General features: G+C 39.5%; 1 protein-coding gene across 1 annotated transcript; it reads right to left on the bottom strand.

Moving 5' to 3' along the window:
• Window positions 1-6,394: 6,394 nt before the first annotated feature.
• On the bottom strand, window positions 6,395-22,158 carry LOC124149441 (multiple epidermal growth factor-like domains protein 11). The gene is made up of 7 exons (XM_048399315.1): window positions 22,150-22,158; window positions 20,403-20,484; window positions 18,398-19,231; window positions 17,189-17,285; window positions 16,783-16,851; window positions 16,602-16,693; window positions 6,395-7,149 (listed from the first exon to the last, which is right to left on the bottom strand). Exons 1-7 carry the CDS (start codon window positions 22,156-22,158, stop codon window positions 6,395-6,397), a joined length of 1,938 nt encoding a protein of 645 aa, XP_048255272.1.
• Between the last annotated feature and the right edge of the window lie 4,193 nt (window positions 22,159-26,351).

Genomic DNA, 26,351 nt, shown 5'->3' with positions numbered 1-26,351 from the left:
TAAGTATCATCTACGTAGACTACAGTATCTTCTACAAACATGTAAGTATCATCTACGTAGACTACAGTATCTTCTACGTAGATGTCAGTACCATCTACGTTCATCGTCTATTTTATTTTAGACTGTGGCACTCATGCACTTCCATAGTTTTGACATCTGCACTTTGAACAGTTTTCATTTCCTCTTGCGGTTACATTTTGACCAGGACATTGTCCCGGAAACTACCAAATAAAAACATCAACTTCATAATAAATCTGGTTAATTGTTGGGTAGTTATTAATTTGGCACACGTTAAATGAAAGTCAGTTAAAGCAAAAACAAAAACAAGGAAACAAAGCTGTATGCACGCTTGCGAATGCTTTCACTTCAATGTGCTGCATGGTTATCTTATTTTCACGAGTCAAAATATCCCCTTTTCCCCCGGTCACGAGGTGAGAGAAACATGACAGTTCACTCGACATATGGAATATCCTATTTATTATATACTTTAGTGTAGTTGTCTACCAGGAAATTAAATTATTTCATAACAAATGTAAAACCTTCAAACGTAAATTCTCCCTACCTAACCATGGGCGGAAAAGTGGGGGTGCACAATTAAGATCTATTTATTGTCTTTGGTGGTAATTTGTACAGATAAAGATTTTTTTCGAAATAACCCTGGATTGCTTGGATTGATGCTCATGATATCAATCACTGGATTGTCTGGTCAAGACTCGATTATTTACAGACCGCCGTCATATAGCTGGAATATTTCTGAGTGCGGCGTAAAACAACAAACCAGCCAACCAACTAAAAGCACATATATTCATCATTAAAATTAAATGAGGCTCTTTTTTAATCTTTACATTTCAAGCATGCACTGGTTACTCTATGTTTTGCTGTTGGTGGTAAGATATCTGACACTGGTATTTGACAGATCACAATGTTCTTCAATGAAAATGATTGAATCAGTCTTTTCAGTCATATGTTGGATTTGCTCAGACATCCTTACACCAGCGTCACACTCGTTCTGGACCGAATCACACCAGAAGACACTCTCCGCCTCAGGAAGCGCTGATGCACCCAATACAGCAGGTCTTCTTTTGGAAGGGACTTCTTTCAGAGGTAACGCAGGTCTCGTTTGTTGTGTTGTTCGTTGTTGGTGGTTCGACACTAAGCTGTCCTCTATCTCACAGTATGTCACATTGTCGCTAATGGTTCTTCTTGACCTATTGGTGCAGCAGGGATCATCTATCTTTCTGTGAAAAAAAACCCAGAAAAAACAAGTTTGTAATTGTTTTATAACATTCTCTCTTAGGGACCAAACAAGAAAAAACTGTATCTATCATATATTATTTACACACGTTCATTATCATAGATATTAGATTCTTTGAGATAAGGACCGCCTCTGTGGTCTTGTGGTAGAGCGTCCGCCCGGAGATCGGAAGGTTCGGGGTTCAATCCCCGGCCGCGTCATACCAAAAGACGTTACCAGATGGTACTTGTTGTTACCCTGTCTGTCGCTCGGCATTAAGGGGCTAAAACAAGGACTGGTCGGCTCGGAGTCAGTACACTGTGTCTGAGTGGGGTATTCATGTTAAACTGCGGCACTATAAATCGGCATCAGTCCGGACAAGTGAAAGCACCCACACACGTGCATGCACGTCTTGGACGCGACGTTAAACCCAATTTCACCTCACCTCACCTCTTTGAGATAAGCACAGTATTTCATCGTTAAATAGACAATATCCCAATCTGCAAATCTAAAAATTTCTTACCACCATCATTACACTTTACAGTTATCATTAAATTTTTATGATCAAAATAACTTTCGGCTTTGGGTTCATATTTAAAAAGACGAGGCTAGAGGTTGTACATCGTTCTTTATAATACGTGTCATACAAGCGCACCTTTTAAGTTAAATGAACTGTTTTTTAACATAGTTTGCATTAAACAATAATGAAACGGCCTTAAGTCATGATATTGTATTTTGTACTGAGATCGGATTCTTGTGAAATTTATAATCAATCTAAGTCGAAATTAAGTAAGGATAAGGATTTATGGATGAACAACTTCTTTATTACAATTAAGAGCGACGTTTCGGTGTAGGTTCTAACACCGTTACCAAGCCTTACTTAGTACTCCAACTTCTAAATGCCTATCAAAGAAGAAAGTCGAAATTATTTATTGTTGTCAAAGTAATTAAATGTTCAAGATAATTCTAATACGAACCTCCTCTTGAGATGTATCCGAAGTATTATGATCAGGGCTTTCACAGCACAGCATAGGACTCCTGCTAATGTCCCAATAGAAACAATCAAAACGTGTTCGGAGGAACCTGAAATAACGAAGCACTTTGATAAATCATTTAGATTTGAAAAAGTTTAAGTTTCGGGGCTATTTAGATTTGCAAGTTTCGGAAGAGGTTTCGGAGATTCCCATGAAGACTAACAGGATCTGGTAATTAGGCTCGCTGACCTGGTTGATGCATGTCATCGTATCCCAATTGCGTGGATCGATGGTCATGATATCAATCTGGATTGTCTGTTCCAGACTCGATTGTTCACAGACCGCCGTCATATTGCTTGAATATTGCGGCGTTAAAGCCCCATCTGCGGTAGTAACTACCGCACTCTAGTGGGCGGAGCTTATAAAAGTGATTTGACAGGTCTATATGACGTCATGATAACACATACATTTCATTGGTTTAATGCGTAAACGGGTGACGTCATGTAAACACCCACCCACGTGGGTCGTTTGACAACAAGGACGTAAGTTTTAATGGTAATATAAATATCTACCAAACGATTCCAAGACTTTTCAACAAACGCGTACGTCTTTGGTTTCAAAACCTACCTGCCATGTCGTCTTCACATCTTCATAAAATGATACCGTGGAATGTCCACGATTTATCCAGCACACAAATTACAGTTCTAGATCTCTGGACTAGAACGACATACGTTTGTCGTGATGCATATGAGCAGTGTAAATGAAGAACATAATATGTGTTGGGGCACCAATCGCTATCCTGTGGTGTACGGTATATCTGCAGTTTACAAATAGCATTTCTCACAATATATACGGCAATCGGTGATTTCAACAATGTTTTTCTTCGTTGTGTTGTTCGTCTTGCCTCATTTGGAATCTGGATGACAACGATCGTGTAAAAAAACCTGGTAAAAGGTCAAAAATATTTTCAAGTGATCAAAGTAGTTTCTTGTCGTTTTTTTCATTGCCCAGTAGCAATCTATGTATTTTGGCAAAGTCTTACTTGTCCGATGAAGCTCCTCATGCCGAATTAAGTAACTCGATCCGTGAAACTTGGCGGGTCCCAGTGACCCAGATCCCTGTTGATTGGCATGCCAAGTGTCATTTGCATAAGGCCATCCATATTTTGTGTATGTGTTTCTCCCCTCAAGCCTCAACTAAACAATCAGATACCGGGCGGACGAAATACAATATATGACTTATAAAAAAATGTCTTTCAATAATTGTGTAAGTTATTTGATGACATTTTTAAAAAAGGTTCAACACTTGGTACTAGAATCTAGTCTATGAATTAATTTATGATGTAGATCGATTCGCTTTGCTTCGGAAACGAATTTTTAATAAACAACGGAAAAAAGATAACGTTGACCTGGTTCTTTTATGACGTTGCAATTGTAGATCTAGTAGTATTTCTTTTATTAGATCGGTGCGCAATTTTCCACAGCGGCAGCGAAATTGAGACATTATATTATTTCACGTCGGAATGGAGATAGAAATATTCAAATACGGACAGCCTCACAGACTTCGAAACGATGTTCAGATTAATATTTGTTCACATTAATTCTGTCATGTGCGTGAAAATTGGTTTCAACATTACTTTCATCAAGCTTACATTCAGGTCGCTGGCTTCTTCGGCATTAACACATGTTTTGTCTCGAAGCTCAAAGCAACAATGTTTCTCTCAGATACTTTTTTCTCTCCATCCATGACGAACATCTGTCATAATGTCAATGCTTCAACATTCCTGGGCAGTTGATTTCAACAATGTAATACACACGGCCTCATTCACGGCGTCATCGCAAAGATTCCTTCCAAATACCCACCACGTGATCAGGGTTACGACCTTGGGATAAATTAATAAATTATTTTGCATTTTTAGAAAAGATTTGTTTTCGTGAATATTTTTTTTTTAAATATCCTGTACATGGTACTTTTGGATTGCACTGGGTATTTCTTTTATTACTTTCTAAAACTTTTTATTTTCGCCTTTCTGACCACGCGATCTCCTAGCAACCACGCCCCATGAGCGCATCGAGTTGCTGCTTACAACTGTCAAGAACTTTGCAATTTCGCTTGTCTTCAATATGAGCAACAAAACATTTTCATGTGAAGCCTAATTTGACGAAGAATTGTTCGAGATAATCAGGGAGCCTTAGGTAATTTCGATTATGACATTGGTGACTTTATTGTGGAGAAAGTTCCAATTCAAGATGACATCATTCCGATTCACAACTCGAATCGACAAGATGGCGCCTCTCTTCCCGCCCTTGCAAGTGCAACAGAAACTTTGATAAATTCAGTGCCGATTCTTGGGATTAGTGAATCAGTGTCACAGCTAGATTTCATTGTGGAACCAGATGAAGCCGAATATGTATGTTCACACTTCTTTTGTCAACCATGCGTGACACGGCACAGGCAATCGCAGTTAGGGAATGGTGCGGCCACCATGTTGCAGAAATTCGTCGATTCGAACACATTGCTTCTGGACTGAGCTAAATAAACGAAGTGTTTGGAGAGATCGTAGATACTTGGACTTGAAGAAACGGAAATAAACGTTGCAGCAGATGAAGGATCGGTGTGGACAAAACGGGAAAGGGATCCCAGATTATATTTTAAAACTTGTGCGCGAAGTGTTTCCAAATACCCCGAACAAAAAATACATGGGACAAGTGTGGATCTAATGATCAAACTCAGTTTTGTTTGTGAAAATTCTGTGAAAGAAAAGGAAATTCATAATTAAAGTTGTCTTGGAATATGTGTATTGGAGTTTTCGTTTATCGTAAGTACAATATTATCTGGATACGCCTTCAGTAGGTCAAAACATCAGGTATATTTCGTTACTTATTAACCAGTTGCTTATGTGCATTGTTATGTTGATACATCTATTGAAGTCAAGCTGAGAAATATTGGCGCAACTTCTGGTGCTTCAAATTAGGCCCCTTCCTAAACACTAGTTGAAAAATCGGTGTAATAATTTAGGTTTTATAAATATTAACTTATTATTGTGTGGCACAAATCTAACTGTTGAATACAAATGACCAAAACTAAACAAATATCTGTAATTTTCGGATTGAACTGAAAGAATCGCGTCGTCAATTTCGTATTTAAATATCATTACTGTTACATTAACCGAAACTGAAGTTCTGACGTAAAAATATGCAACACAATTCACTTTGACCACAAATGCATTGAATGTGTCACATGTACACACGACCATGTGCTTTGCTATTTATAGCGCAACCGTAAATAAGCTCCGCCCACTGTGATTGATGCAGACGCCAAACACGATCGATTCGATTTTTTATGATAAAACTACAGAAAATCTATTGACTTATGTCTTGATATGGAGCCATTTGTTGTATCCATGGTTTGTCATTCAAGTTGATACTAAGTTTGACGGTCAATGGTGATCTGGTTCCCTTATGGTTTTCAAAAAACGTCTCCCGACACTCGGTTGTGTTTACATTGTCAGTCATTGTTCGAAACTGCCACCTTGCGGGCTATTTATAGTCAGGGTGGGGCTTTAAACAACAAACAAACAAGCAGAATGAAAGTCGCTTTGTCGTAAATCCGACATAATCATATATACCAACTATGTCGGATTAACGGGACACGACTCTAGCTGGAAAATTGCTGAATGCGGCGTTAAACAACAACAACAACAAAAAACTTACGTTTTTGACAAGGTGCTCGGTGGTAGGTGTCCTCTGAACATGGAGAGCAAATATCATCACAGTATTTTCTGCTGAAGCCCTGAGCACAACCGATACACAGTCCGGTGTCCTTCTCACACCCCTCACAGCCGACGGGACAAGGATCAGAGCAATTTAGTCCGTGATAGTTCTTGTCGAGACAGAGTCCTATACATGTGTTATCATAGCGACCACACAGTTTGCAGTTAGATGGACAAGATTCATTACAAAACTCTCCTCTCAGACCCATGGAGCAGTTGAGACACACTGCTGACGTTTTCTCACATCTGTCACAGTTACGTGGACAAGGGATAGTGCACATATTTCCATGATAGTTAGCGTTAATACACGGCCCAGTGCAGTGCACGTGGTTTTGAGTGAAATCAATATTTGTTTTACAGTTTGGGTGGCATGTTGTTTTACAAGATGTACTGTCACAATTATCTCCATGTTCATCACATCTTCCCTCTGTAACCCGACACGCATCTGTCACACTCCCCAGTGTCTTTATCGCAACCATCTCTACAGTTCGGGGGACAGGTAACATCACACTTGTTCCCCATGTAACCTGGCTCACAGCTGCCACAGTACTTCCCTGCGTAACCTGGTTCACAGCTGCCACACTCCCCCGTGTCTTGATCACATCCATCTCTACAGTTGGAGGGACAGGCATCATTACAGTTCTTCCCTCTGTAACCCGACACGCAGCTGTCACATTTCCCCGTGTCTTTATCACATCCACCCCTACAGTTGGGGGGACAGGTAACATCACACTTGTCCCCTGTGTAACCTGGCTCACAGCTGCCACACTCCCCCGTGATCCGATTACATACATCTGTACAGTTGGAGGAACAAGATGTTCTACAGTGTGGACCGTAATACCGGGGATTCTGACACGGTCCTGTACAACCATCACCATAACGTTCACACTGTGTACAGGCTGTAGGACAGTTCATACCACAGTTATCTCCCTTCTTGCCGGCCACACATCCCTCTGTACACACAACACGGGTGTTGTTCATCTGACAGAGAGAGTTGAGACAGGTGTCTGGACAGTCATGTTCACAGCGTTTACCATAGAACCTGGAGTCTAGACACTGGAGACACTCTCCAGATGACGTCACATTGACACAGCGAGGTAGACACACACCGTCAAGACACGTCACGTTGTTACCATCACAGTTGCTACAAGGAGTACTGGCTGCGAAAGCTGTGAACAATTGCGTGGTTGTCAACAAAATGTCGGACACTATTGAAAGAGAATAAGTCTGAAAGACATTTGGTTTTCTTATTACGACTGAAAGCATTCTGATCGAAAGAAGTAACCATCTATTTTAAAATGTCTTCATCGGCCATTACCATTTGAAAGCAGGGTTCGTATTACGTGTTGACGTCCGAGAGTCATGATGAATCCCTAGATCTTAAATCAGATGCAAATATATATACAGAATATTTCCATTGTATTATGGGCCGGTGGCCTGAAGTACCGAATAAATTTGTCTGTCTGTCTGTCAAATCATATGGGACCGTTGGCTATATTGGCTATATCTCACCAATCCTCACAATGGTTTATATTCTTCTGTGCCAAATACACAGTAGGTTTGCGTCAGGAAAACATTTACATGTGAAAAAACTATTATTCCAAACAACATGGGTGTGAGACAATGATGATACACGTACGCACAGGCCAACAGATGGTGACAGAGAATGTATTGCGATCTTGAATGATCGATAGCAAGGACTTAAAAATACATGTATACGAACCTGCTGATGTAGCACACAGTAGGATAATCACCACGATTGTATCCATGGTTGAAGCGTGGAAGAGCCCTGAAAATAGATAGAGAGGGTGCTTTTGCGATTTAACAGTTAAACGGTTTAACAACATTTGAGTAACTGTTGATCACGTCCATTAGTTCTGTGGAGCACGTTAAGTAGCAGATCACATTCCCACTTAAAGAAACACCACGAGGCTCCTATTGAGAATTTCATTTTGTGTGTAGAGGGTTAATGTACCAAATGGAAAGGAAAACAATGTTATTTGGCCCTTGAACATATTCATAACACCATATAGATGTTTTACGCGGGTCTACAATTTCATTATGTGATAGAGATATACTATAGTCGTTTTAATGCAGTAATACTGGGGTCTTTTCTATACCTAACACGGGAAAAACATTTCATATGACGAAGCTTGATGTGACATAGATATGTTGGAGTTTTTGAATGTTTGTGAAACGTTTGGGACTCTAGAGTAGACACATTGATTCCGATACAAGCTCGGTCGAATATTGAAGCACTGTATACGAAAATTAATCACTTGCATAAAACAAATCAAATGCTGTAAAATGTATCCACATACACGGTTAGTTTGATGCAGAGATGACAGGTAAACTGACATATTCAAAACGCGTAAAATCCTACTTGCTTTCTCATTTACTCAGGTATATACATTTTTTTCTCTTTTTCGACTTGAGGAAGATAACACTCCATAAATCCGAGGTGTATTGAGTGTCTACAGATAGTTTGTTTGTTTGTTGTTTAACGCCGCACTCAGCAATATTCCAGCTGTATGACGGCGTTCTGTAAATATTCGAGTCTGGACCAGACAATCCAGTGATTGACATCATGAGCATCGATTGAGGCAATTGGGATAAGATGACATGCATCAACCATGTCAGCGAGCATGACCATCCGATCCGTAAATCGCCTCTTACGACAGGCATAGTCGCCTTTAGCGGCAAGTATGGGTTGCTGAAGACCTGTTCTACCCCGGATCTTGAAGGGTCCTACAGATAGTGGGGCGCACGGGTAGCCTAGTGGTTAAAGCGTTTGCTCGTCACGCCGAAGACCCGGGTTCGATTCCCGACATTGGTACAACGTGTGAAACACATTTCTGGTGTCCCCCGCCGTGATATTGCTGGAATAGTGCTAAAAGCGGCGTAAAACCATACTCACTCACTCACCCACTCACTCACTCACTACATGCAGTAATATAGCTAAAACATTTGTAAACACCTTAATTAATCACTCGATAAAGGGTTAGGAAAGTCAAAAGTGACGCACACGATGTACAGTTTACCATTCTGATGAAACAATGAACACAAGGATTGGTGCCTATCTATCACTCACTCCTACAGATAGTAGTCATGTGGTACAGTAATTAGACAGTCGATAACACGTGGTTAATACCTTAAAATATTCACCTTGATGGCTTTGATATGTATATCTGTGCTTGCCAGCTGCCTTCTCACAATATGAAGGAGAGGACCGCCAGTAGGGCGAAGGGTTCAGTGTATTCAGTACTTGTCTTCAGATCATATTTCCTTCACTGGCGGAAGCAAATGGAAATATGGCCAATGTGTCACATGTTCACAAAACTTAATATGTCCTTGTTTGCAAGAGGGTTAAGTTTTAAAATGAATCTGGAATCTCAAAAGGTTGTTCTCAAAATACTTCTATTTTCTACCTCGATATTTAACAATAACAATAATCCATATAAATTGTGTAGAACAGGGAACTATTAACGTCTACATAGTATTATCTAGTCGACATCTCAATCTTTGAGTTCTCTGGATAAGTCTTTGATAGGCATTTAGAAGTTGGGAGAACATGAATACATGACACATTTTATGGATAGCAACTTCTCTTGAGAGTGGAAAAGCACATTGTCCGTCAAATTCAGGTCACCTATAAAACTGCACTGTGATATCGATCTACGTGAACCCATTTCATGCGAGATATATCAGTACACACAAAGACTATATTTCAATATATGAAGTCTCAACGATAGACCAATGCATAGAACGACTTGGCGTGGGTAGCGAGCTGGGAATTGATAAACGAATGAGTGGATGGTGTTTTATACACAGACAGCAATATTCGATGGATATTTATCATGGTAAATAACTGAGTTCGGGCAGACAAACAAAAAGTAGTAATTGAATGCATGAGGAACGATCAATGCCGTCGGGGTGCAATAGCAAACAATCAGCCATAAGGGTCACATCGTGACCATTAGACTCTCGACTCTGACGGTGCTGATGGTTTTTGCCCCAGGATCCCTACAGGTGTAATGTTGCAATGGTACGGGCAAGAGACGGACAAATTACCCGTCTGAGTATGTTGAATCTAGCATTACATGCCAACAAAACACGTATTATGTTTTCATACTATAACCGATTTGCCGCCATTCTATGCCAAGATTGATTCAGAATGTGTAGAATTAGTCAATTATGTGTGTTTATATTGCTTGGTATGGGCTTTGGTGAATGTAATTCCCCTTAGACACAATGAGGAAGGCATATTCAATCTTATGAAGAAATTATACATTATGCATATTTTCATACTAAAATCGATAGGCGCGAGTGTTTCAGCTTGCCCTTTTCGAACGACCGGTGTAATCACTGATTTTCAGTGATCCATTCATATATTTTGCCGTTTAGGGCCCAATGGAATCTGTTTCAGAGATTTGTTGTTCTCTTGTGTTGACTTTTTTTATATTTAGTTTTCAGTGTTGTATAATTACAATATATTTTTACCATTGAACTAATTTGGTGGGTGGGTCTACAAAGAGTAAGAGCCCACAGTATCGACAAGAGAGTATAGTTCTTGATATTACTTTGAAACGTAAGGCCAAACCAGAAACGGACTCCGCTTAATCAGACTTAGAATGCAATTTCTTGAATTTGAAATTTGAAAACAAGGGAATTGCGCCCTTAAATTTAAGTTACATTCTCAGGCAAAGATCAGTTGCCAAACATGTCCCACAATATTTCAAATTCCAGGAACCACCAACAATTTCATTTTCCTATATTTCCTATTTCATCTTGGTTGTTCAATTATAGGAAAGTGTTGCAGAAGTGGATTTGGCAGCTAATATGTAAATTCCACTACTTGTGTCTGCCAAGAGGCAGTATGCCGCCACCAACCTGTAGGTCATATAATCACAGGTGACTGCTCTATTGCTCTATGTGAGGGTGGGGCATTTAGGCAAGAAGTAGGTATCCCCATGGGCACCAATTGACTCCCCTTCTTGCTGATATGTTTCTCTATGTATATGAATCGGAATTTCTGCTCGGATTGGCAAAGTCACAACAAGGTAATTTGGCCTAGAAGTTTAACTTATGTTTCAGGTATATCGATGATCTGATATCATTCAAAAGCCATGAAATAGCCAATCCCTTCCTCTGATTTATCCACCTGAACTAGAAATAAAGGAGACAAGTGAGACCGCCTCATCTATTTCATATTTAGATCTATGCATAAAGATGCAAAGTGACAAAATACTCTCCACAAGAGCATATGACAGGAGAGATGACTTCAACTTTCCCTTTATGTCGAGCAATATTCCTTCAGCTCCAGCCCTCGGTGTCTATATTTCACAACTTTTGAGGCACAATCGACATGATCGTTCTACCAATTTTTAAAAATCGTCATATGATTAAAGCAGACGCTATTTGATTTACGTTACAACATTCAAGGTCACAGTAAAGCTTTCAAACGTTTTATGGTAGTCATGTGGAGTACATTTCCAAATTTGACGCATCAGTGACGAAAGTTATCTCTTATGCAATTCCTTATTTTGACTTGTACCATATGTATCCGTGTGGTTTTTTTTCAGGTGAACAATGGCCTTGCATTTACAAATGTTTGTGACGAGTATCACCAGTGGGGAACAAAATGCTCACCTGGTATGATCACTGTCTGATAGTAATTCATTAACACGTGCACTTGATAGAGTCGGAATCGTACAATCGAGATTTCTTATAAACATGGTAAGGGTTTTGTCGCTTTTATTGTTATAAGATCAATTTTTAGTATTCAGCGAATATGTATTGAATAACGGATTATGTGTATGTGGAATCGGTCGATTTTTGTAACTGTTGACAGCAACGACTGAGACACGGGAGAGGTCATAAGATGCAATGTGCATGTCAGTTGTATGAGTAATCCACTGGATGACTATACAACAACCACTCGTGTGCCTCTGTTTCTTGTTTCTGTTCCGTGCATTCTTCACAATCTCGTCACAGTCATCCTGTTGTTTTTGAAGAAAGTTTTAGCATTTTGTATGATGAGAACAAACTCTATACATGTTGGACATATATAGGATTGTTGGAAACAATGAAGGATGGCATGTCTCCATTAAGTATGACAGGTATTTGATGTGTGACATCCAGCCACAGCCACTAATACGTGCTCCCGTGAAACAATTAGAACGAGTTCTAGCCTATTTTGATAACGGACATGTACGTAAACAATCACAGTCTCGATGCTGAATAGATAATAATTATTTAATGTGGTGTTTACACGATATACGGCTTTTCCATTGGACGAGAGGTCGGTCACATGACCGCAAAAGTTAAGTTCATAACGTAAAGAACGACACATTTTGACGTTCATATTTTTTAGGTGACTGTTTTCTTGAAATGATGTAAACACTGACGAACTACTTCCACATTCTTGGGGAAACCCTTGGGAATTCCCAAGCATGAATAAATACGTTCTTTCTGATTATTTAGACCCTTTAAGTTTGAACTTAGCGTTTAAGAATACACTGGGATAAGTCAGAGTTTAGCTGCATGCCCGTTCAAGAATATCATCGCTACGACTTATCCCAGTGAACAAAACGAAGAAATGCACATCCAAACTGTCGCAAAATCGACTCTATCTGTGTCAAGACTCACATGAATTTACCTTTGTCGGCCAATTGATCAATGATGGCGAACATTTGTTATCGCCACAGGTTCATTTACAACATCGGAAATCTCTCTCGTCACGTTTATCGTGTCGGTCATTTTGACGTTTTGTACTTGATGTAAATGTATTACGACGCGATGTCATTGTGACTGACTTACCTAGGTAGTTCTTAACATACCTTTTTCATGTAATGGTGATATTATTTGACTCTTTGTGTTGTAAACAAACTACAATAGATGTCACTGTTGGCATACAATCACTCATGTCACCTCTCATTTTGAGGAACTACTTCATTGCGCGATACAGCTGGTTGATGTATGGCTGACAGCGTAAACATGAAGTCACGCGTACTAATTATAAATAAAATTGTGTAAAGATGTACATAATTCGAGGTAAGAAGTGATAACAAAATTATTAGAATTGACTTGTGGAAGTAACTTACCGCAAGTATACTACATAGATATTGCTTATAGCATGTTTAAGTAAGACTCCCTCACTCACGCATGACATGCGGTCTCTTGGTTCGTTGATTCATTATGGCATAGGCTTTATCAGGTACACAGTCTTGTACTTGTGATGTGGAGAACGCGCAATCACAACAAATGTATGAGCATTAAACAGATTATTTTGTCGATTGATCACTTTGTGGGTCTGCAAACACAAACTGGGCTGATAGAGGGGGGGGGGGGAAATAACATGTTACGTTTATATTTGAACATACAGATTTTTATTCATCAATTTGATCAAATTCTTCTGACGATAAAATCACTTTTTATATACGTTTTGTATTGAAAACTAATCTTGGTCTCCCTATCAATGGATTGTTATCTGGATATCTCTTTACATTCCTACTTCTCGCCCAATGGTGGTTTATATATTCACGTGCATAATACAATGTTTTGATGAAAACACAATGAAGAAAGTGGTGCCACGTTGTCACATCATATACACCAATACATCGTTCATTGTCTCGCACGGATGAAGAATGAAATGAACACACATACTATATTACTCTTGGTGTGATACTTCTCATATGGGTCTGAAATTTTGTAATAATACATTTCTTCATGAAGTTATGACTTGCTTTTTGTCTTAATCCGGGGTTATAATTGATTACACTCTGTCTTCACCCTCGCACACGGGGCGGTCGGGTAGCCTAGTGGTTAAAGCGTTCGCTCGTCACGCCGAAGACCCGGGTTCGATTCCCGACATGGGTACAATGTGTGAAGCCCATTTCTGGTGTCCCCCGCCGTGATATTGCTGGAATATTGCTAAAAGCGGCGTAAAACCATACTCACTCACTCACCCTCGCACACTGATTCATGCGCTAATGTTCACATATTCCCTCCTATTTCCCATCATATCAATATAGGGACAGTATACATTTACATCCACCAAAGTTAATACATTTTGGGCTTTTTTCCTCTCCCTATCAGTCTATCCAATGTGCTTTGCAGTGAACAGGCGAAAGGAGAATAAGTGAGCAAGTGACTATAGGTTAATGTCACCAGTATTATAGCTATTCAAATCTGCACATCATTAGGAACAATGCATCTCAACAATACAACGTTTTAGAACTATTTACAACCTTAAACATTAGGCTGCTATTAGGGATAATTCGTGAATATGTTTCATGTTCTTGGATGCTGAGAGTGAATAGTAGTCGACAAATGATGTGGTTTAACACTGATTGTATTATTTACCTAAACATCGTCGCGAACTGAAAGTCAAAGAGATATCATAAACATGTGCAAAGTCAAAAATTGTATTTGTCTGGCGAAATGCCCTGAAACTATCGTTACTTCCCCAAAAGAAGGAAAATTAATTTCTTGACTCATAGGGAGGACGTTGATTGTAAAGAAAAAATGAGTGATAGTGTTTGTTCACCGTGATCGTAAACTTCAAAATTTATTACAATCAAGATGAAATTCTTCTTCCATGCCTTTGTGAAATTTAGATATGTTTAGGTATACAACAAACAACAGACTCTCACATGTTGAATGTTTTCATGTTACTTCTCAATAGTATGCGTGTCACTATCGAGTATCTTGATTCGAGCCGAATCTAACCCAAGATAACCCTAGAGTCACATAGCACATGATTACGCTTGCCTGCAAGTGAAGGATGTTTTGTCTTAGGCTTTCATATATTTAGCATGTGAGTTCGGTATCATAACATTTCTAGGTGAAATATTTGCAGTGAGTATAATGTGCATGCAGGAAGTAAGAGTGCCAACGGGAGTGCCATTAGAAATTGAGAATAACCATTTGGACGATGGTTGTTTGATAAAAAAAAAAGTCTATACTCTTCAGGGGCCAACAATTTAATATTCGGATGGGTGGAGGCTGGGAAAAAAATTAGTCGACGAGGTAAATGTTATTTGTTTATCTATTTTTTTGGGGTGACAACAAGAGACCTTGACTATGAAACGTATCTAAATCCTTTTGCAGTGAACAGTAATCCTATTCTGTAATGCTAGCTTCGACGTCGGAAAGTATAGTTCTTTCTCTATATGTTCCTTGGACAGGTAGGCCATGATTGTCCAGGTATGGACGGAATCTCATACGGCATGAGATAGCGTAACCATGATAAGCTAGAAAACTAGGAATGACATGTGACTTTGTTGTGATGTTAGCTTATCCCCTCCTCAGAATATTGGCTCCTCAGAATATCAGCCTGCAGATGATAATCATATAATTTCTTGAGTGTATACTTTCGAAACCTAATATAAACAATTTCAATATCAGATTAACTTGATACCTGAACATTCTAGCGTTTGAACATTCTAGCATCGCAAAATTGGCGTCATAGTGCTCCACATTGAACGAAAAAGGAGGAATGTTTCTATATGAAGTAGCAATCTTATTTAACAACTCGATTAGATTAAACTTCATCGTAATAAAGATATCGTAACATCATACCCATCTTACAAAGATTTTCCCTGAATTAATGTTGTACCCACGAGCATTTATTATATATTCACTCCTAGCTATGACAAAAGCTGAAATTAGGGCGAAAATAGATAAAACTGCATCAGTATTATAAAAGCTTTGTGATTAATGATGTAGAACCGATGCTATGAAAGAGGGTGTATGACAAAGAATAAAAAGTGTTTCATCGTTGAAATTTATTGCTACTCAGCAGATAATGTAAAACAAACAATGGAACTATACTATTTGCACTGTAACCATTTCAGCATTATTTACATGAAAACCAAACATAATATATTGCAACATAATGATGACCATAATATTCATAAAATGGAATAACTATACATTGTATAACATTTAATGAAAACTAAACGGATAAAGAATGGTTTGCGGAAAGTAACCACTGTAGGCCTCAGCAACATTTCAACGACCAGTGATTGAACATCTGAACGATGGCACACAATCGGCCAGATTCATCACGTCGCGAATGATCCCATTTTTTGGCGTTGATAAGCACGAGGTACCGGAACCGGAACATAAACAAATGAAAGTAGATATGAATATGAACGTTCAAGAGAATAAGCAGTGGTTAGTCTGGGAGTAAGAATCCACATTGAAGATATTTTAATGTTGAAAACGGTTTCTTGATTCAAGCTTTGATGGCGTGAATACTTCATTTCTTGTTGACAAATTTCCGCTTTAACTGAACAATATTCAAATATAATTAATTATATAAATTATATAATTAAGGTGAACTTTTATCCTCAACATTATTAGTGGCAAGATATTTCACACATACATTTGACAGATCACAACTTTCTTCAATAAATATAATTGAAGCAGTCTTTCTGGTCAATCGCTCGATTTGTTCCGACATAACCATATCAGCGTCACCTACTTCCTGACTACTCTGATACTGTGACTCATTGTCACTCCCAGCTGATGCTCCTCTCAACAACAGCAAGGACGAGGCTCTTACAACACCATCACCTACAGCAGCATCCGGAGCTGTCAGTCCGGGTTCACTCACTGCTCTTGTCTCTGACAAAGAAGACGATTTTCTTTGACATCGCTGGCCATCTGTCAAAAGGTTCCTTGTTGCAAGTCTTCTGTGGGGGATTCCTGTGAGAGGTAATGCAGGTTGAACTGCATGTTCAGGTTGCGGGGGACTTGTCTGACCAGACTCGTAATGATCACCTATTTCCCAGTACCTGTGTGCCAGGCTGTCACTGTACTCGCTGTGAGTGGTGCCGTTTGTGCCGCTAGCGTGGGTTCTGTTCCTGAAATAAAATGAAATTATGTTTAAGCTTTAGAAGATACATTATATATGGAAAACGGTACTGTACCATAAAGTGTTGCAGTACGGTTTAAGAAGCGTGACATTTTTAGGTAACATTAGAAGTTTTGTTCAAATACGTCAAAATTGGTCAAAATATCCTCGAGACAGTTGGGTATACTAGTGTTACAATGTAGCACAAATACGTTTTTTACTATCGCAAAATGCATGTTAAATAACTCCTTAAGAGGATTTCTCAAAGTCAGACTTCACGTTGACATTGGCATGTACTTACACAGTAATGATGTACTGACTGAAAGCTTTTTACATGCAACACTTACCCCTTCTGCGTGTGTCTCCAAAACGCAATGATCAATGCCAGCACAATGACTACAGCAACTGTTCCAGTAGTAATGGCCACGGTGTGGTCAGTTTTACCTGGAAAAAAACCCACATTTTTATTTCAGTGAAAAGAGTTAGTGAGTTGGGTTTAACGCCGCTTTCAACATTATTCCAGTTATATCACGGCATGTCAGCTTAACGTGGGAGGAAAGCCCGAAGTTATGCAGGTCTCAGACATTTACCACTTCGGTGAAACCCACGAGCACGTGTATGGTGCTGACAAACCTAGAAACATAATCGGGGAGAATCGGGATTCGAACCCACAATCATAGGTTTCTGGCGTGTCAAAGGGACGCAACTCTGCACAGCGAATCGCGGCGTCTTAGACGACTGGGCCACCCGTGCCCCCTCAGTGAAAAGAAATAATTGTTACCATAAGAGTCCCCCACGAGAGAAAATGGCACGAGTGTCTTAACCAGCTGACTTTCCCCCACGTATGTCCATATGTTTATTTATTTATTTGTCAAAAATATTGTATCAGATCTAAGTCCAAGCATACTAACGTTTACGACAAGGTGTTCTGTAACAGGTGTTCTCTGAACATGGAGAACATATTTCATCGCAATATATCCTGCTGAATCCCTCGGCACACTCCATACACAGACCAGTCTTCTTGTGACATCCTTCACAGCTGACAGGGCATTGGATCGAACAGTCGCGTCCATAGTAACCACTGTTTGGGCATGCGCCAATACATATTTCCCCATAGCGCTCACACTGTGTACAGTTAGACGGGCATGTGTCATCGCACAACTCTCCTCTCAATCCCAGTTTACAACTAATACATTTCCCAGTGTCTTTATCACATGTATCACATTTATCAAAACAGGGGATGTTACAAGCCTGTCCAAAGTAGTTTTTGTTGATACATGGTGTATTACATGTCTTACTGAAATAGTTAAACTCGACGCAGTTTGCAGGACATATCATTTTACATGTTGGACTATGGCAGTCTTCCCCTTTACAAGGTGTGCACTGATCACCGCATCCAGCCCGGCAGTGCTGTTCAGCACACTGTGCACACAATCCTGTCTCCTTGACGCATGCACGACATTGTACCGGGCACTGAAGAGTACAATCATTTCCGTGGTAGTTCCATCTGTGACATGGTCCTATACAGTTCACACCGTGCTGCTGGCATTCTGTACATTGTGTTGGACATGAATCGTTACAGAACTTCCCTCTGTAACCTGGCTCACAGCTGCCACAATCACCCGTGTCCTTATCACATCTACCCTTACAGTTGGGGGGACAGGTAACATCACACCTGTCCCCTCTGTAACCCGGCACGCAGCTGCCACACTCCCCCGTGTCTTTACCACATCCATCTCTACAGTTGGGTGGACAGGTAACATTACAATATGTGCGCATGTAACCTGGCACGCAGCTGTCACACTCCCCCGTGTCTTTGTCACATCCATCTCTACAGTTGGGGGGACAGGTAGCATCACACTTGTCTCCTGTGTAACCTGGCTCACAGCTGCCACACTCCCCCGTGTCTTTGTCACATCCATCTCTACAGTTGGGGGGACAGGTAACATCACACTTGTCCCCCATGTAACCTGGCTTACAGCTGCCACACTCCCCCGTGATCCTATTACATCCATCTGTACAGCTGGAGGAACAAAGTGTTCTACAGAGTGGACCGTAATACCGGGGATTCTTACAAGGTCCTGTACAACCTTCACCATAACGTTCACACTGTGTACAGGCTGTAGGACAGTTCATACCACAGTTATCTCCCTTCTTGCCGGCCACACATCCCTCTGTACACACAACACGGGTGTTGTTCATCTGACAGCGAGAGTTGAGACAGGTGTCTGGACAGTCATGTTCACAGTGTTTACCATAGAACATGGAGTCCAGACACTGGAGACACTCTCCAGATGACGTCACACTGACACATCGAGGTAGACACACACCGTCAACACAGGTCACGTTGTTACCATCACAGTGGCTGCATGGTGTGCTTGTAGAGGAAACTGTCGATTGAGAAAGGAACAAAATATAGCATTGTAATCAATTAACAAATTATTAATATTTAAGAGAGGAATGAAGACTTACAGAGATTTACTGTATTGTCTCGCAAAGAACATTGTTTGAATTAGTATCATATGTTAGAAGACAACATAAATATGTTTTATCGGTAAATATCATGAATATCCTTTAATTATATTTTGTACTCTGTTGCATTAACCTGCGGTGGAAATCTTTCCTCTGAATAAGGAAAAGATATATGGATGAACAACTACTTTATTACAATTGGGAGCGACGTTTCGGTGTAGGTTTTAACACCGTTATCAAGTGACCCTTGGCCAGGTCTGCAATGTGTTGCTGGTTGTGGTTCTTGCTGCTTAAGTTGATGACCGTCTTGCCGTCTTGATGACCGTCAGTGGCAGATGTTCTTGTAGGGTGATGGTTTTTGGTGTGTTTCTTGAGGTTATTGAACTTGTTTATATGAGTCTTTGTTTGTGGCACTTGCTTTTGGTCGGGATCTTTCTGAGGGTGGAGTAGGTGTTTTCTACTGGAGGTAGTTGTGGTGCTTTGTGATGGCACCTAGGGTGTAGGACTTGGTTTTGCGGTGGTGGCGTATCCGCTCTATGACGAGGAGTTGCTGGATAACGATGTTAGAACCTACACTGAAACGTCGCTCCTAATTGTAATAAGGAAGTTGTTCATCAATATATCTTATCCTTACTTAGTACACCAACTTCTGAATGCCTCTCGAAGAAGTCTTTCATCTGTATTCTCAATTGTCGACAATGTCGATTTAAATAGATGATACTATTAATTGTTTTGATGACGTGACGCAAGTTGCATAGACTGCATTATATGACAGAAATTGGTGATTGATTCGTTTTGGAACCTTATAATATTTCAGATGCAATAGTCTGTACCTGATGCTATTGTAGCAGAGCGTGGAGTCATCCTACAGATGACATCCTTACCTTGTCAGCTTGCTGACGGGGTTAACCTCTTTGGTCATGTGGACAAGGCGTCCGACCTCTGATCAGAAGGTCCGTAGTTCGAATCCCATCACGGGACCCGGACATTTTATGGCCGCTACATTATGTACTGATTATACAAAGTGGAACCGTATCGCTTAATACACCATCACTAATACCAGTTTATAAGTTAACGAAAAACTCTCACCGTTCAGAAAAAACAGAGATAGCAGGAGGATCGTTGTCCAATAATGACACCGTGGAAAATGTATATCCATTGCGAAGATGATCTGCAAAACAAAGATAATGGAATTGTTTTTACACTCTTTCACGCTTCCATAACAACAGAAATATTTAAGGCACCTCTTTCTTAGCATTATTAGACTGTTTTCAATATAGAGCTATGTTACTTGTACATACGGAACCGAACGCGCGCAAATTTTAATCATCCATATGGAAACAAACAAGAGGGACAATCATCTTTATCGTACACCATCATTTAAAATAACAAAATATAACGCGCATCTTCACTCGCTGAAGTAACTTTGAGAATCACGCAATGATACAATAAATACTCTGGGTATTATTTCATGCATCAGTAACATAACAATATATATTCCTGGGTTATATCCATGCTTTTTGTAAACGCAATTTGTTCTATTTCATACATTCTTGGAATAAAACTAAATTTACTTTTACCTTGCTCCAGTGTATATGTTGCAATGCAGCCCTGTTCCCGTTAATGACGTTGAGAATCCACCGCTCACCAGGATAGTTTCAGTGTCCGGCTTGATTCAACGATCAAGCTTGGACTTATTTGTTTAAGCTTTAAGACGTAGTCTGCTTTCATTTTCCCTTACCGAACGAATCACTAGATATCATGATTATAATATAATCTGTTTTCGTTTTGCAGAGTACATATCAACCTTGATGGCGTTCATGTACTTGAAAATGAGATACGATAGACACGATGTGGTTTTGGTTTGGTTTGTTGTCTAACGCCGCACTCAGCAATATTCCACTTATATGACGGCGGTCTGTAAACGTAAATAATCGAGTCTGTGAGAGTGGGAGGTGCTACCTTATGTCCTCACTGAGTTCCAGTGATCCATTCACATAAGTTTCATTGCTGTTTTGGCTTTTACGCCCGTTGCAATCTGTTTTGACAGGTTATTCTCAGGCGACATCACCAAAATGGAATTGCTCATGACATTGTTATTAAGGCAGTTATTAGCACAGGACCTGCACTAGGGCTTCAATGGGTCAAAAATTTTGGCGTGCGTGAAACTCGACTGTTACTCCAGTGCCCGACAATAACACATTCCCAATTGCGTGGATTGATGCTCATGCTATCTATCACAATCCAGTGATCGATATCATGAGCATCGATCCACGCAATTGGGATAAGATGACATGCATCAACCAAGTCAGCGAGCCTGACCACCCGATCCCGTTAGTCGCCTCTTACGACAAGCATAGTGGCCTTTTACGGCAAGATTGGGTTACTAATGAAGTATTTTGGGAACAACCTATTTAGATTCCATTCTCATTTAAAAACGTCTGCACACAAGATTGGTTGGTTTGTTTGTTTGTTGGTTGGTTGTTTAACGCCGCACTTAGCAATGTTCCAGCTGTATGACTGCGGTCTGTAAATAATCGAGTCTGGACCAGACAATCCAGTGCTTGACAACATAAGCATCGATCCACGCAATTGGGATCGATGACATGCATCAACCAAGTCAGCGAGCCTGACCACCCGATTCCGTTAGTCGCCTTTTACGGCAAGCATAGTCACCTTTTACGGCGAGCATGGGTTGCTGAAGAACTATTCCACCCCGGATCTTCACGGGCAGGATGCATTGTGTTCGGAATTTGGAACTAGGGTCAATTATTTTCCAGCATGTGCTTCAGATAAGCGGTATTGGAGCGAACACCTGGACTACCTGTACCTGTACCTGTACCATGATGCCAAATGATACAGGTATTTAAAGACAACAAGTCTATTGTGTTCCTGAAGAGAACTTTATTCTTACTCAAGCAGCATGTAGCAATTGGGGTGCAATAGAAAGCCATACACAATATATTTAGAGTAAATATATACAAACACGATCATATATTCTAAGATTACATTTCATTTTTTAAATCCCCAATCTATCATAAACATAAGCAATATTCAGTGTAATTTGATAGAAATGCTTCACACATCCGAACAATAGAATTCCATGTTTAAGGTAGTTTATAAAATTAACATGCCAAAAATGAAAAATATATATGTATGTATTAAATTATAATCATTTTCTGTTAAAATTAGAAAAACATTTCCATCTTACAGTCTGGAGTATCTCCAGGCGATAAAGTATATACAAATTTCAGTACACTTCCTGCATTGTCATGCGTCATGACTACTACATCAGATGTCTTCTCTTACAGACAAATGCCTAATTGTGTCATGTCATATATTATCATGACATATACATATTACATATATCTTGGATCAAAGGGTTTTCTGTTGTGTTTTACGTACATGTACATATGCGACCGCATCCGTGGTCTAAAACAAGGACTGGTCAGCACACTGTGTCTGAGTGGGGTATTCATGATCATGTTAAACTGCGACAAGGTATCTCAGTGGGCAAGCACTATTAAACCGACATCACCTCACCTCACCTCACCTCACCTCACCTCACCTCACCTCACCTCACCTCACCTCGACACGTATATATGCCGCAAAGCTTATATAAAAAGGAGTCAAATGTAGATTTCAAAATATTTTTCTTGAACATATGAGTATCAATATCAATGTAAGATATTTGGAGTTTGTGTTCGGGTTGGGACAGAAAGTACTTTCAACAGAAAAGGAAGACAAAAATTATACAATTTGAAAAGTATGGAAGCGTATAAGTGCCACAGTAAAATATCATACAATACGTTCACCTACGTAGATGGTACTACTCACATCTATATAAACGTAGAACTGAGTTAAGATTTAACGTCACATCGGCAGTATTTCAGCCATATCGTGACGAGCCATCTACGTAGAAGACACTTTCATCTACACACATGATATTATAAGCTACATAGAAGATAGTGTCATTTACTGTCGAATCATCGACTTTTTGTTCCGGGTCAGTTATATATAACCCCTGGCTTAATTAATAATGACCGATTTGTTTTACTTTCTATCTTGACATGTCTTTATTGAGGTACTATCTAAACATTAAAATACAGTAAATCTTCATTTCAAAGTGTCGAAATTACTAAAGAATGACACACCGCACTCTCTTACAACCGTAATAGAGAGAGCGGAGTACAAAATATTCTCCAAACAAACAACTACAGATCATTATTCAAAATTTTAGCGAAATAATATATCAACCACAACATGGTTTCAGTCGGAGAAATCACTCGAAAATATTTATTCTCATTGTTTCTCCATTGCGAAAATTAGGTTTAAGAGATAAACATGAATATGAAGGGGTGAGAATCACGCAAACTATAAAAACTATATGAAGCTAATACTCATCATCCGATTAAAGACCGAAGGTACAATTGTGCAGTTTGTATTTGTATTTTAGCACTGATAGTTTAAAAATTTGAAATGATCTCAGTATGTTGTAAAATACGGAAATGGCCAAATGAATTAAACGACCAACATTATCCCATACATGTAGATAACTTAACAGTAAGTAAGTAATCACCCGTACTTAAAATATAAATGTTTGCATAAACTGATATCGGACTAGTATCCAACTAGGGTCGGAACTTCACAAGACTATACCACAGTGTGAGTAACGATATGTACGATTATAATATTACATATATAGATTACAGTATCTTCTACAAAGATGTAAGTATCATCTACGTAGATGACAGTATCTTCTACGTAGATGCCAGTATCATCTACGTTTATCATCTATTTTATTTTAGACTGTGGCACTCATGCGCTTCCATAGTTTTGACATCTGCACTTTGAACAGTTTTCATTTCCTCTTGCGGTTACATTTTGACCAGGACATTGTCCCGGAAACAACCAAATAAAAACATCAACTTCATGATAAATCTGAATAATTGTTGGGTAGCTATTTATTTGGCACACGTTAAATGAAAGTCAGTTGAAACAAATCAAAAACAAGGAAACAAAGCTGTATGCACGCTTGCGAATTCTTTCACTTCAACAATGTGCTGCATGGTTATCTTATTTTCACGAGTAAAACTATCTCCTATCACGAGGTGAGAGAAACATGACATTACACTCGACATTTGGAATATCCTATTTATTATATACATTTTGTGTAGTTGCCTACAAGAAAATTAAATTATTTCATAACAAATGTAAAACCTTGAAACGTAAATTCTCCCTACCTAACCATGGGCGGATGCAGCTTTTTTTAAAAAGGGGGGTGCACAATTAAGATCTATTTATTTTCTTTGGTGGTAATTTATACAGAAATAAAGATTTTTTTCGAAATAAGATGTTTTCGAGGGAATAATAAACGGCACGACATTATTTTGCCGTGTCAATGTGGAACTAACGTAAAAAGGACGACAACAGTTTGTGTACGGGCTAGGCACTTACGACAAAGGGAGACAATTTAAGGGGAGGTAACTCTTGTATGACACCCTCAAAGTGTTATGTTTACTGCAGTGAAATAACAAGCGTTATGTTCACTGCAATGAAAATATCATTTTTATCAACTGCTGAAAACTCAGTCTTTCACACTGCAATTTTGACCCAGCTTTCTAAAATTATTCTTTTTAGTTGCTGGCAAAAAAATCAGTGTGATTATACACACTGGATGTTTTTGTTCGTGACAAAGGACAATTATGTTAGAACAGGTAATATTAAAAAGACGACTATGCTTGTCGTAAGAGGCGACTGACTGGATCGGATGGTCAGGATCGCTGACGTGGTTGATGCATGTCATCGATCCCAATTGCTTGGAATGATGCTCATGATATCAATCACTGGATAGTCTAGTCCAGACTCGATTATTTACAGACTGCCGTCATATAGCTGGAATATTTCTGAGTGCGGCGTAAAACAACAAACCAACCAACCAACTAAAAGCACATATATTCATCATTAAAATTAAATGGGACTCTTTTTTAATCTTTACATTTCAAGCATGCACTGGTTACTCTATGTTTTGCTGTTGGTGGTAAGATATCTGACACTGGTATTTGACAGATCACAATGTTCTTCAATGAAAATGATCGAATCAGTCTTTTCAGTCATATGTTGGATTTGCTCAGACATCCTTATACCAGCGTCACACTCGTTCTGGACCGAATCACACCAGAAGACACTCTCCGCCTCAGGAAGCGCTGATGCACCCAATACAGCAGGTCTTCTTTTGGAAGGGATTTCTTTCAGAGGTAATGCTGGTCTCGTTTATTGTGTTGTTCGTTGTTGATGGTTCGACACTAAGCTGTCCTCTATCTCACAGTATGTCACATTGTCGCTAGTGGTTCTTCTTGACCTATTGGTGCAGCGGGGATCATCTATGTTTCTGTGAAAAAAAAACTTAGAAAAAACTATGTTTGTAATTTTTTTATAACATTCTCTCTTAGGAACCAGACAAGAAAAAACTGTATCTATTATGTATTATTTTGCACTCGTTCATTATCATAGATATTAGATTCTTTGAGATAAAGACCGCCTCCGTGGTCCAGTGGTAGAGCGTCCGCCCGGAGAGCGGAAGGTCCGGGGTTCGATCCCCGGCCGCGTAATACCAATAGACGTGAAAAGATGGTACTTGTTGTTACCCTATCTGGCGCTCGGCTTTAAGGGGCTAAAACAAGGACTGGTCGGCTCGGAGTCAGTATACTGTGTCTGGGTGAGTATTCATGTTAAACTGCGGCACTATAAATCGGCATCAGTCCGGACTAGTAAAAGCAGCCACACACGTGCATGCACGTCTTGGACGCGACGTTAAACCCAATTTCGCCTCACCTTACCTCTTTGAGATGAGTACAGTATTTCATCGTTAAATAGACAGTATCCCAATCTGCAAATCAGAAAATGTCTTACCACCATAATTACACTTTACAGTTATCATTAAATTTATATGATCAAAATAACTTTCGGCTTTTGGTTCATATTTAAAAAGACTAGGCTAGATGTTGTACATCGTTCTTTATAATACGTGGCATCGCA

Source organism: Haliotis rufescens, unplaced genomic scaffold (genome assembly GCF_023055435.1).
Source record: "Haliotis rufescens isolate VD_foot unplaced genomic scaffold, xgHalRufe1.0.p SCAF_2, whole genome shotgun sequence".
In the NCBI taxonomy this organism is placed as follows: Eukaryota; Metazoa; Mollusca; class Gastropoda; order Lepetellida; family Haliotidae; genus Haliotis; species Haliotis rufescens.
The sequence above is the reverse complement of the archived record's forward strand: the minus strand, read 5'-3'. Positions and strand labels throughout refer to the sequence as shown.